The following is a 12799-nucleotide window of genomic DNA, read 5'->3' on the forward strand; positions in this document are numbered from 1 at the left end:
TAAATAGAAGCTATTTGGGTTTTAAAATCTTGGCAAACCTAGAACCCAAAGGTTCAAAAACCAGTCAAATATCTAGAACTCATAGGATCCTATTGGGTTTTGAAACATACAGGGGCTTGGAAAACATGATGTCAAAATCTTGCCCACATCACATCAGATCAAATTCAAAACACTGACAGGGCTGGGACCCAAGATGGTAACAATCTGCCAGGACTCCTAGAATCCATTGAATCAGCAAGAGGTGGTATCTGTCATGGTTGTCAGTCTTGTTTTGTCTGAACAGTAAAACATACATGTCTAACTTATCTACAGCCTCCACCCTGAGCTGGTGGCCTATGCAGGCCTGGTTTCCTCAATCCACAATCTGGAACCTGTTGGATTCTACGTGGTTAGAAAACACTCCAGAATCCAGTGATGTCCTAGGTCCACTCGGGGATCTAGAACCCATGGACTTTGAGTACGAACACATTGATGGGCCTAGAATCAATGAGATTCCAGAGCCATCTAGAGATGCTAAATCCAAGAGTGTCAATTAGGTTAGAACACATTGAGATACCTAAAACAAACAAGATTCTGGAGCTAGCTTTGGATCTGGAAACATTGATAGCCATTGAGTTTGAAAAAATTGAGAGACCTAGAACACATGGGATTCTGGAAAATCCAGAGACAATGTGGGGTTTATAAGTGAGATACCTGGAACCCATCAGGTTTTAGAGCCATCAGGGATCTAGGAACAGCTGGGATGGCACATTTTCAACTCTCCCTAAGTCTGGGCAACTTCAGGCCATCTCCTGTTTTGTGTTCTCAACTTCTGACCCGTGTCTTCCACTATACTCGTGGGCACTGCTGCCGAGATCATCAACAAAAGCTGCTTTGACCAGAGTGAGAAGAGACATCCTGAAGACCTGCCAGAACTTTTCCCCCACAAAGAGGTAGAGAATGGGGGTGAAGCAGGCATTGAAACAGGACGTGAAGGTGTAAATGACCAAGAGGGCACCCGTCACCGATTGTGGCACATCCTTCTTGTAGAGCTTCAAACCATGGTAGAGGTGGTAGGGCAGCCAGCCGATAAAGAAGGAAATTACCGCGGTCACCATGACTTTGAAGGGCTTCCCAGCCCATGCCAGCTTCTTCTCCTTCATCTTCAGCCCCACCCTGCCATAGCATCCCGCAATGGTGCAGAAAGGCAGCAGGAATCCCAGCAGTAACCGGACCATGAAGACAGCCAGGTGGACCCGTCTGCCCAGGTCCTGCATCTCAGCTGCATTCCAGTCTGCAGAGGGGGCGTAATTGTTGATGCAGATGATTCTGCCCCCATCCACAAGACGGGTCTCCCGGAAAGCCAGGTAGGGAGCACTGAGACCGAAGGAGGCCAGCCACACGCCCACAACCAGCTTCCGAGCCCGGGACACGGTGCGGTGATTCCGAGACCAGATGGGATGGTGAGTGAGGGTGTAGCGGTCCAGACTGATGAGGGTGAGAAGGAAGACGGAGGAGAACATGCCCACAGAGATGAAGGAATTAAGGAGCTTGCACATAGCCGTGCCGAAGACCCAGTGGAAACCCATGAGGAGGGAGACAATGAAGAAAGGGATCAGTAGGGTGAAGAGGAGAGAACAAGAGACCAGGTTCAGGAACCAAAGTGTGGTCACCGTCCTCCTCATCTTCAGTGCCAGCATCCACAGGTACAGCCCGTTCCCGACCACACCCACCAGGAAAGTGGGGATGAGCAACACGGCTGCAGCCAGGTGAGTGGTGCTCACGGCTCCTGGGGTCTGGCTGGAATTTGCCCCAGTGGTTGGTGGGAGAGTCATGTTGCCCCGGTCCATGGTGCCCTGGGGAGAGACGGAAGAGTGGTTGGAAGGTACAACAGAGGAGAGGAAAAGGGTGAGGGGAAGAGGAGGAAGGGAGAAATAAAGTGGGCTAGGAAGGGACCATTGGAGAGGATCTCCCTGGGCACCCTGTGGTCCTCCAGAATATCCACGCTGGGTATTATCAGCAACTGTGCTATCACCGGTGAAACTCCTTGCTATAAGGTAGAACTATGGGCAGAGGGAAAAAGGGCTAGTAGATGTGGAGGAATGGGGACAGAGACAGTTTAGTAGGTCAGATACACAGCTATGCTGATAATACCACGTTGCTGTGATCAGGAGGACAGGCTGGCTCACAGGGGTGGGGAATGGGATATGGGGCCTTCCCCACCAGGAGGCACTGGTTCCGATCTGGCTGCAGGGTGGGGATTGGTTCTGTTGAGCTGGTGCTGGTGGAACTCACTGCTACAAGGTGGAAAAAGCCACCCTTCCCCCACGCCATCTCCTGTACTCATCTGCTTGTCACAGGAATTGCTGCTACACCCTGACTAATGAGAGTGTGCAGGGTCCTTCGTACTCTCATTGTAACACAGGAAGCCTCAAGCCACTGAGCTGCTTCTCTGTCCCACAGCCCTGCTGCCAGACCTGCAGCAGGGTCCTCTGGGCTATTGCCGCTGTCAGGGACTGCGCCTCTCACAGCTTTGTTAGCATGGAGTCCTCTGTGCTCTGCAGACTGGCCTAATGGTTAGAGAAGGGCCGGCTGGGAGCCAGGACTCCTGGTTTCTAACCCCAGCTCTGGGAGTGGGGTGGAGGTCAGAACTCCTGGGCTGTGGGAGGACAGGGGGATCTTGTGGCTTAGAGCAGAGGTTCTCAGCCAGGGGTGGGTGTACACAGAGGTCTGTTGGGGGCACATCAGCTCATCTAGATATTTGCCTAGTTGTACAGCAGGCCACATAAAAAGCACGAGCATAGTCAGTACAAACTACAATTTCATGCAATGACTTGTTTATCCTGCTCTATACACTATGCACTGAAATGTAAGTACAACATTTAGATTCCAATTCATTCATATTTACATGGGAAAAATGAGAAAGTAGCAATTGCTCAGTAATAGTGTAGCTGTGACATTGTTGTATTTTTATGTCTGATTTTGTAAGCAAGTAGTTTTTAAGTGAGGGAAAACTTGGGGGTAGGAAGAGAAATCAGACTCCTGCAAGGGGTACAGGAGTCTGGAAATGTTGAGAAACTCTGGCTTAAAGCTTTGTAAATAGGGAGCAGCTCATCTAACATGAAATAAGGGAGAAAATTCACCCATATCACAGAGCTCACCTACTACCTCTTTCTATTGGGTGCCCCATGGGAACCCCGTTGATACCCAATGGCAGGGAGTCTCCCAGGCTAACACCATTGATACCCAGTAGCAGGGAGTCTTCCAGGCTAACCCCACTGTACCCAGTGGCAAGGAGTCTCCCAGGCTAACCCCAGTGATACCCAGTGGCAGGGAGTCTTCCAGGCTAACTCCACTCTTACTCAGTGACAGGGAGTTTCATAATCAATCCCCACTGATAACCAGGGGCAGGGAGTCCCACTGGTTTGTCTTTTCAATAGCAAATTTCTGTGGCTTCTAGGGGGCCTTAGCAAGGAAATTCCCCTTTCGACCCAACACAGGTCCCTCTGCTCATTGTCTCGACTCACCTGGGCCGCAGTGGTGGAAACTCAGATCAGGTGCAGAGAGAGCCTCAGATGGCATGTGTTTGGCCAGCAAAGTGTCCGTGTGTCTGTGCCTTGCACCCCGGAGCTCTCCCCTGAGTGTTGAGTTCACTCCCCTTTACTCTGTGTCTTCTACATGCTCCACCCCCACCTGCTCAGAGATCCACGAGCTGCAAACCATGAACGGAAATGATCATTGGACACTGCCTTAGCAAAGAAACCACCTAAACAACAACCATTGCTTTGAAACTAGCCCCACTCCCTCCCAGAACCTGGCACAGAACCCAGGAGCCCTGGCTCACAGCCGCCCACCTCTAATGCATTAGATGTTTGGCCAGCAGCTCATCTATTGAGCTGTACCCCCATGAAGAGGAAAGGCCTATAATTCTCACAATTCCTTTCCTGACAGGGGGCTGCACCATGACCCACAGATAACCCAGCCCTGTTAGCTCACAACAAAGGCTGAGTCACAAATGATGCAACTCCCAGCCAAGGAGTGGGGGGGTCTTGTGGGTTAGATCAGGGGGGCTGGGAGCCAGGTTGTATTCCTGGTTTCTGTCCCCGCCTCTGGGAGATGAGTGGGGTCTAATGGGCTAGTGCAGGGGGCAGCTGGGAATGAGGACCCTGGGTTCTGTCCTCAGCTCTGGGAGGGGGGTGGGGTCTAGTGGTTAGAGCAGGTCAATAGCCGTGAGGGGTCCTGTGTGATGTACATGTTGTGGGTCCATCCCTGGGTGAGACAACTCATGTGACATCCTGCCCCTTCCTGTTCTAGATAAAATCTCAGTCACACCAGCCCTCCCCAGAGTGCTTGTTACACAGGCCCCATCCTCAGAGCTGGGACCCTGAGACCCCTGAAGGGAACCCAATGTTCCTGGGAAAAGAGCCCCCGACAGCACAGTACACTAGACCAAGGTTGAATTCTGAGGGGAGTGGGGTCTAGGGGGTCCTGAGGGTGGCTGGAGCCTAATGGGTTTGTGCAGGGAGGAGAATGAAATGCCGTGTTTCTCACTGCTAGGGCACGGGCTGCACACGTCTGTCTCTCTCTCACCCTTCCCCTCTTCTGTCTCCTCCAATCCCCTTTGTGTTCTTCCTGTTCCTCCTTAGGGTTTCATAGCCCCACAGGCCTGATCCCTCAGTGCACCTCCTCCTTCCTAGCCAGCCCGGCCCCACACGGCCCCTCCACCTTCACAGGAAGCCCAACCCTCATGTCACCTCCACCTTCTCTGCTTGCGTGGCCTCTCGCCACCCCTTTGCCTCATCAGGCATCCCAGCAGCCAAGAGCAACCTGCAGCCTTTTGGGAAGGGAAGTCAAGCTGCAGCTGCGTGCGGCTGGCTGTGGGCTCTGCCTGTGGGTTCTGGGGCTGAATATGAGGATGATGGTGGCCTCCCTCTTGTCCTTCCATGTTGTCCTCACCTACCTGCTCATGTCCTGCTTAATAACTCTGTTTGTGTCTACATCTGCCTGGGTTTCCTCTGGGTCTTTGGCACGGGCATGTGCGAGCTTCTCAATGCCTGCCTCTCCGTGGGCATGTTACTGCCATCTTCCTCCTCACTCTCACCAGTCTGGACCAGCGCACTCTCCCCTGCCCCCCGTCTGGTGCTGGCGTCACCGCACTGTGACCCGGGTCAGGAAGCTGGTTGCAGGCTTGTAGCCAGAGCTTGCTGCTGTACAAGAATGTGGTGCCAGTGTCAGTCACAAGTGCCTGAAAGTGCCTGGAGATAGAGAGCATTGGAAACTTGTCATCCCACTTGTTCCTTCATCCCTGATGGTTCTGAGTCTGGGAGACTCATAGGTCCAGATGACCTTCACACTCAATAGGGTCTAGTGGGCTCTAGATTCCTGTCTGGTGCTAGGACCGCAGTGGATTCTAGAGTGTTTTTAAACCATATAGACTCCAACAGGTTCCATATTCTTTGCTTGATCTAAAATCACATGGGGGTTCTAGATTTCCAAATGCTTTAAAATCCATTTGGTGAGGTGTATTAGAGAAGGGTCTGTGTATTATAATAGCAATAACTAGCTCTTCTCTAGTGCTTGTCCTCAGTAGATCTCAAAGAACTTTCCCAAGGGGATCAGCAGCAGTCTCCCAGTTTTTGCAAATGGGGAAACTGAAGCAGGGAGTATGGAAAGAACTTGGCTAAGGTGACTCAGTCCGCCAGTGGCAGAGTCAGGAATAGTACCAAGGGCTCCTGAGACCTGGACCTGGTCTCTATTAAACACTGTCTCCTTAGACAGTAAGCTCTCCTTTGTCTTTATACAGTGCCTAGCACAGCAGGGTTTGGGGCCATGACTGCACCTCCCACTGGGTTCTCGCCCTGGCTGTGGGAGGGGAGTGGGGGCTAGTTTTAAAGCAATGGCTGTTTCTTGGGTGGTTGCTCTGTTAAGACAGTGTCCGAATGATCATTTCCATTTATGGTTTGCAGCTTTTTGACCTGAGAGAGCAGGTTGGGGCGGAGCGTGTAGAAAACAGAGTTAAGGGGCGTGACCTCGACACACAGGGGAGGGCTCTGCGGTGCAGGGGACAGGTACATGGATGCTTTGCTGGGCAAACACATGTCATCTGAATCTCTCGGCTGGGTCTGTGTTTCCACTACCCGCTGCCCAGGTGAGTCAAAACAATGGGCAGAGGGCCCAGCATTGGGTATAAAGGGGACTTTCCCTGCTAAGACACCTAGGAGCCACAGAAATTTGCTATTGTAAAGGCAAAACAGTGGGACTCCCTGCTGCTCGGTATCAGTAGGTTTAGCCTGTGGAAGTCCCTGCCACCGGTAGCCCTGGGGTTAACACGGGGCACTCATTAGACAGAGGAAGTAGGTGAGGTCTGTGACATGAGTGAATTTTCCTTTTTTGTTTCATTTTAATCAGATAAGGTGTTCCCCATTTGCAGAGTCTAAACAATAGAATCCCACATCCCTCCCACAGCCCAGGAGTCTTGGCTCCCAGCCGCTCCCCCATTCTCTAACCATTAGGCCATTCTCCAGAGCAGACAAGACTTCATGCTAATACGGCTATGAAGGAGGCAGCATGGCTGGGGGCGCAGAGAAGCAGCTCAGTGTATTGAGGCTTCCTGTGTTACAATGTAGGTGAGAAGGACCCTGCAAGCTCTCGAGTCAGGGTGTAGCAGCAGTTCCTGTGACTGGCAGATGATCACAAGAGATGGGGTGTGGGAGGGGTTGGCTTTTTCTTCCTTGTACCAGTAAGTTGCACTCGCACCAGCTCCTACATGCTAGGAGTCAACAGCACCGATTTCCACCCCCCCCCAACTGAGTAGGCCTGATCCCCTGCCCTGGGGCAGATTAGAGCTGGCCACCCTAGAAAGGAAAGGCCCCAGGGCCCATTCCCTGCTCCCCTGAGCCAGCCAGACGTCCAGATCACAGCTATCTGGTATTCTCTGCATAGCTGTATATTTGATCTACTACAGTGTCTCCTTCCCCACTCCTCCCACATCTGCTATCCCCCTTGTCCTCCCCTACTGCTCACAGCTCTATCCTGTAGCAGTGAGTTCCACCGGCTATCGCCCAGTTTCTGGGAAAATCCAGCCTGTATCTTTTGAAGGACCAGAGGGTGCCCAGCAAGGTCCTCTCCAATGTTACCTTCCTAACCCACTCTGGGATTTCTCCCTTCCCCTTGTCCACTGTCATCCCTTCCAACGCCTCCTCTATCTCTTCCCAGCGCACAGTAGAACAAGATATCATGGCACTCTCACCAACCACAGTGGAAAATTTCAGCAAGACCACAGAGATCATGAAGACCTCTCACCTGGCCTTTGCTGTGTTGCTCTTCATCACCTTCCTGGTGGGTGTGCTGGGGAACGGGCTGTACCTGTGGGTGCTGGGGATGAAGCTGAGGAGGACGGTGACCACACTCTGGTTCCTCCACCTGGTCTCCTGCTACCTCCTCTTCACCCGGCTGATCCCCTTCTTTGCCATCTACGTCCTCCTGGATTTCCACTGGGTCTTCGGCATGGCGATGTGCAAGCTTCTCAATGCCTGCTTCTCTATGGGCATGTTCTCCTTCATCTTCCTTCTCACCCTGATCAGTCTGGACTGCTACACCCTCACTCACCATCTCATTTGGTCCCGGAATCGCCGCACCATGCCCCGGGCTGGGAAGCTGGTCATGGGTGTGAGGCTGGCTTCTTTTGGTCTCAGTGCTCCCTAACTGGCTTTCTGGGAGACTCACGTAGTGGATGGGGGCAGGATTGCCTGCATCAACAATTACGACGTGACCAGAGATTGGAATGGAGTCAAGATGCAGGACCTGTGGAGATGGGTCACCCTTGGCCAACGTCACCCAGTAGAACCTTTGGTCTCTCCAGGGGCAGAGCCAGGAACAAACCCAGCTCTCCTGTGTCCCAGCCCAGGTCTCTGTCCATTTGGGGCTCTCTGGAACATGGTCTTTTTGCTTTGTGTTTCTACAGTGCCTAGCACATCGGGGTCCTGGGCCAGGACTGGGGCTCCAGGCTCTGCTGAAATAAATAATAGGAATTAATAATAATTCCCAGGTGTTGCCTTCACTACATGGTTTCCATAAGTTTTTTGTGGCAGCTCTGAAATAATTGCCAACATCATGTGACCCGACCACTGGGAGATTTAGTGTGGGGGAGGCTCTGGCTTAATTTAAGAGCAGCTGGTAAGGAAAACAAGCTGGCAGGACAAAGAGTGACTCCAGGGAACCCCGCTGCCTGTGAGCACTTCAGGGTGGTGAAGAGGTAACGTCCAAGCTAGTAACTGTGATGCTGTATGGAATGCGGGTGACCATTCATAATATTATGGATACTAGTGTTATGAAATTGCAGTGAATCATACGAGATATGCCATGTAAGGTTTCAGTGGAAAAGTTATTGTAGCAACGGAGTGTGGCCTGCTTCCCAGATGGCCGGAGAGACAGTCACAATTGTGCCCTGGTGGGCAGAACCAGGATACCTGTGCCAGTCCCACCGGAAGCAGAGGGGCGGGACAGGAAGCAGAAGTATAAAAGGCAGGCCCTCCAGCTCAGTTGTAGAGGAGCTGCTGGAGGGGAAGGATGTCTCCCACACGGTGCTGGAGCTTAGACCCAACTGTGTCCGCTCTAGCAGTTCAGACCTGGAGGGATTGCCAGAGCTGTCAGTCACCGGAGACACTGAGGAGTTGCTGGGGCTGCCGTTAGCTGTTTTGTCCTGGCAGGACAAACAACGATCCTGGGACCCAGGTACTTCCACCCCTCCCCCTGAACGGGAGTGTAGGAAGTTGCCCGGGGAGCTGAATAGAATTTGGCTGTGTTGCTGACTGACAGAGGGCCAGTGTGTTGTGGCTGGATTTCCCCGCTGACATATTGGTACACCAATCCACCACTGGTAGGGCCCTGGGTTGGGACCTGATGGAGTCAGGTGAGCCCGGATCCCCCTGCCCTCTGCCACCTCACCAGGGATAGCAGGCTCCCCACTCTAGGCCAAAAGGCCTGCATTTGTTGGTGATCTCCTGACTGTTTGGTGCCCTGCCCTTCCTGAGGGCCTGGGGTTATAGACTCATTACTGCTCTGTCCTGAGTCCAGGCCAGATCCCCCAGTTTGCTGCCCTGCCTGAGGGCCTGAGCTTATAGACACTGCTGCTTTACCCTGATTGCAGGCCAGAGCCTTCCAGTTGTTTGGTGCCCTGCCCTGTCAGAGGGCCTGGGCCCCTAACTAATTACTGCTCTACGCCACCGAGTGACGGAGACCCCGGCGCCAAATCCCCCTGAACTGTGTTCTTCCACCAGTGTTGCAGCGAGGGGGCATGGCCTCCCTCCCAGATGGAGGAGAAACAGCCACAACCACCTTAGAGTTATGATTTGCTAAATATGATAAGCTGATTTATATGTATGTGTCATCTGTGTATCGTGAGTTATACATGTGTGTGGTATATTGATATCTCCAACTTGTGCTGTGTATCTGGGTGACACCCCAGACACATTGGCATCTGTACTATCCAGCCTGTTGGATGGCCCATCCAGGGAACTCAGCTGTACAATGAGCCCATTGGGAGAAGCCAGGGGCCACACCTATGAGTCATCAGGACATGTAGGGAGATGCCTGTGGACAGGGGATTCCAAGTGATTTTCCATGCCCATATGGTGGGAGCTTTTGTTTGGGACAGAGGATGTACATGCTATGTGGCAAACATATAAAAAGGCAGCTGCATCTTCTCCATTTTGTCTTCAATCCTGCTTCTTACCTCTGGAGCAACATCTCTACAAACTAAAGCTCTGAATGAAGATCTGACAGATCCATCCAAGCTTTGGGTATGTTCCAGAAGACCTTTACAAGCCAGCAAACTCACCAATGCTGCTAGGAACCTGAAATATGGACTCAGAGATCATATATATGCATCTGATTGCTTTCACCATTTAACAACTCTCTTCTCTTTTTTTTTCTTTTAGTTTATAATAAAACCTTTAGTTGTTAGCTACAAAAGGATTGGCTGGCAGCATGACATTTTGGGTAAGATCCAAATTAGTATTGATCTGGTAATGTGGTTGGCCCTTTGGGGACCACAACATTTTGTATAATGAACAGAGTTTTAAGTAACTTCTCACTTTATTGGAGTTATTTGCTGCCTGGGAGCCTGTGACTGGAATGCAATAAAGGGAGAGGAAGGTGATCAGGAACAGTCAACATGGACTCACCAAGGGCAAGTCATGCCTGATCAACCTGATTGCCTTCTATGATGAGATAACTGTCTCTGTGGATATGGGAAAAGCGGTGGATGTGATATATTTTGATTTTAGAAAAGACTTTGATATGGTCTCCTGCAGTATTCTTGCTAGCAAGTTAAAAAAGTATGGATTGGATGAATGGATTATAAGGTGGATAGAAAGTTTGCTAGATTGTCTGTCACAACGGGTAGTGATCAACGTCTCGATGTCTAGTTGGCAGCCGGTATCAAGCAGAGTGCTTTTTTTTTTTATCTTCATTAATGATCTGGCTGATGGGATGGATTGCACCTTCAGCAAGTTTGCAGATGACACTAAGCTGGGGGCAGAGGTAGATATGCCAGAGAGTAGGGATAGGGTCCAAAGTGACCTAGAAAAATTGGAGGATTGGGCCAAAAGAAACCTGATGAGGTTCAACAAGGCCAAGTGCTGAGTCCTGCACTTAGGATGGAAGAATCCCATGCACCGCTACAGGCTGGGGACCGACTGGCTAAGCAGCAATTCTGTAGAAAAGGACCTGGGTATTACAGTGGACAAGAATCTGGAAATGAGTCAACAATGTGCCCTTGTTGATATAAAGGGTAATGGCATATTGGGCTGCATTAGTAGGGGCATTGTCAGCAGATTGAGGGAAGTGATTATTCCCCTCTAGTCATCACTGGTGAGGCAACATCTGGAGTTTTGTGTCCAGTTTTGGGACCCCCCATTACAGAAGGGATGTGGACAAACTGGAGAGAGTCCAGCGGAGGGCAATGAAAATGGTTAAGGGGCTGGGGCACATGATTTACGAGGAGAGGGGTTGCTTGCAACTAGTTGCTGCTGACGGTCCTGCATCTGTGCCTGTGGAGAAAACTTTTCCTATCAGAACTGATGAGTCAAAGTGCTCTGTAATCCACGTGCCCACTCAGCTTGGCTTGAATCTGGCTGTCTCCGAGCGAGATGGGGGGTGGAGTGAATGGGGCAGGTTTGAGGCCTTGGGATCCGGGGCCCTCAGTTACAGCCGCATGAAAAGGAGTCACTCTTAATTTTTTCACACTGCTTTGAAAACCAGTTGCAGACTCGCATTGACTTGTGAAACCCTTCTGACTTGTTCCAGCAGCAACAAAGACCTGGTTCAGTTTCTGGGGTTTCTTCTGAACAATACAACACAAAACCTGCTCAAGCCCCACCCAGTGACCTGGGACAATTACACACCACCCCCTGGCTGCCTCTAGGAGGCAATACTTCCCCTCTTGCAAGCACGGAGTCTGAGTGTAGCAAAAACTTTTAATAAAAGGAGGGAAGTAAATCAGCATTCATTTGGGAAAACACCACAACTAGGGTTCATGAACACAAACCATGGGTAAAAGACCCACCCCCAAGTAGGTTGGGCAGTGTCCTTTTCCCCTGAGGGTCTTAAGTCAGCAACCCCCAAAGTCCCTTTAACGTGCCCGTCCCTTCTCTGTACCCCACTCACAATTGCTGTCCTTGGCCAGTGCAACCCCAGAGTTCAGAGGTTCATCCGCAGAGTTCGCCTCCCACTCTGTGTGGAAGGCTGAGGGGTGGGGGAGTAAGGAGACACCTTACATGCTGGACTGCTCAGGCACTCGCTGATCATCACGCCTCTGCAGGGCTCTGCTCTGGCCGTCTCTGCCAGCTTCTGTTGGGAATGGCTAGGGAATGGTGGCCCTAGCCTCTGTTTGCCAGAAGCTGGGAATGGGCCACTTGATGATTCCCTGCTCTGTTCATTCCCTCTGGGGCACCTGGCACTGGCCACTGTCAGAAAACAGGATACTGGGCTAGATGGACCTTTGGTCTCACCCAGTAGGGCCACTCTTATGTTCTTCTCTACTGGCTGCTTATTATGCCTCTCCGCCATCCACCTTGATGGCCACTAGCCAAGATGTCTTCAGGGCCCCCCACATACACTTAGCACAGTTCTCAGTGATTTCAGCTGTTAGCAGGGGAGTCTCACTGCTGGTGCACCTGGATAGCCTCATGAAATAGAAACACTGTCCCAAAATAGGTCTAATACTTAGACCTAGATATCAGCTCTGCAGCATCTAACAAGACTCTCAGTTGAGTCTAAATTAGCTCTTTTATTATATCACCAAGGAAGAAAGAGTCAAATACTGTCTGAGACAAAAGACACCAGATATCTATTCATACTCTCTCTCCACTCATTGGTCTTTGGAATCCATGTCCTCTGCCTAGTGAGTGCTGTTCAGTTGAGGGTGAGTCCCTCCATTGGGGTATGCCAGGTACAGTTCTGCTGCCTTTGGTTCACATAGCAAGGATACCAATGTTTATTACTCCTTCCCCAATAACAAGGAGACTGGGGATCCAACACCAGCCACAAGTGATCATTTGAACAATGAATCCCATCATGCTGAGCGAGGCAGGGTGGGGGTGTCCATGCAAACAAGATCAGCTTCGACAGCTCACCACTAGATGTCAGAGGAGAGCTCATCCAGACTCTTACACTTCGAAAGTGGCACCAAGCTGCAGGGACTCTGCTGGAGCAAAGGGTGGTTGTTTAATTGGGGACTCCATGAGATGCAGCCTTCTGAACATGAGATGCTGTTAATATTCACAAATTGCACTGAAACTTCCGTGCATGGGGCAACTGC

General features: G+C 51.2%; 1 protein-coding gene across 1 annotated transcript; it reads right to left on the bottom strand.

Moving 5' to 3' along the window:
- Positions 1 to 594: 594 nt before the first annotated feature.
- On the bottom strand, positions 595 to 1852 carry LOC120390377 (probable G-protein coupled receptor 33). The gene has a single exon (XM_039513006.1). The coding sequence runs from the start codon at positions 1827 to 1829 to the stop codon at positions 780 to 782; it is 1050 nt and encodes a 349-aa protein (XP_039368940.1). The 5' UTR covers positions 1830 to 1852; the 3' UTR covers positions 595 to 779.
- Between the last annotated feature and the right edge of the window lie 10947 nt (positions 1853 to 12799).

The sequence above is a fragment of the Mauremys reevesii genome, linkage group 24 (assembly GCF_016161935.1).
Source record: "Mauremys reevesii isolate NIE-2019 linkage group 24, ASM1616193v1, whole genome shotgun sequence".
In the NCBI taxonomy this organism is placed as follows: domain Eukaryota; kingdom Metazoa; phylum Chordata; order Testudines; family Geoemydidae; genus Mauremys; species Mauremys reevesii.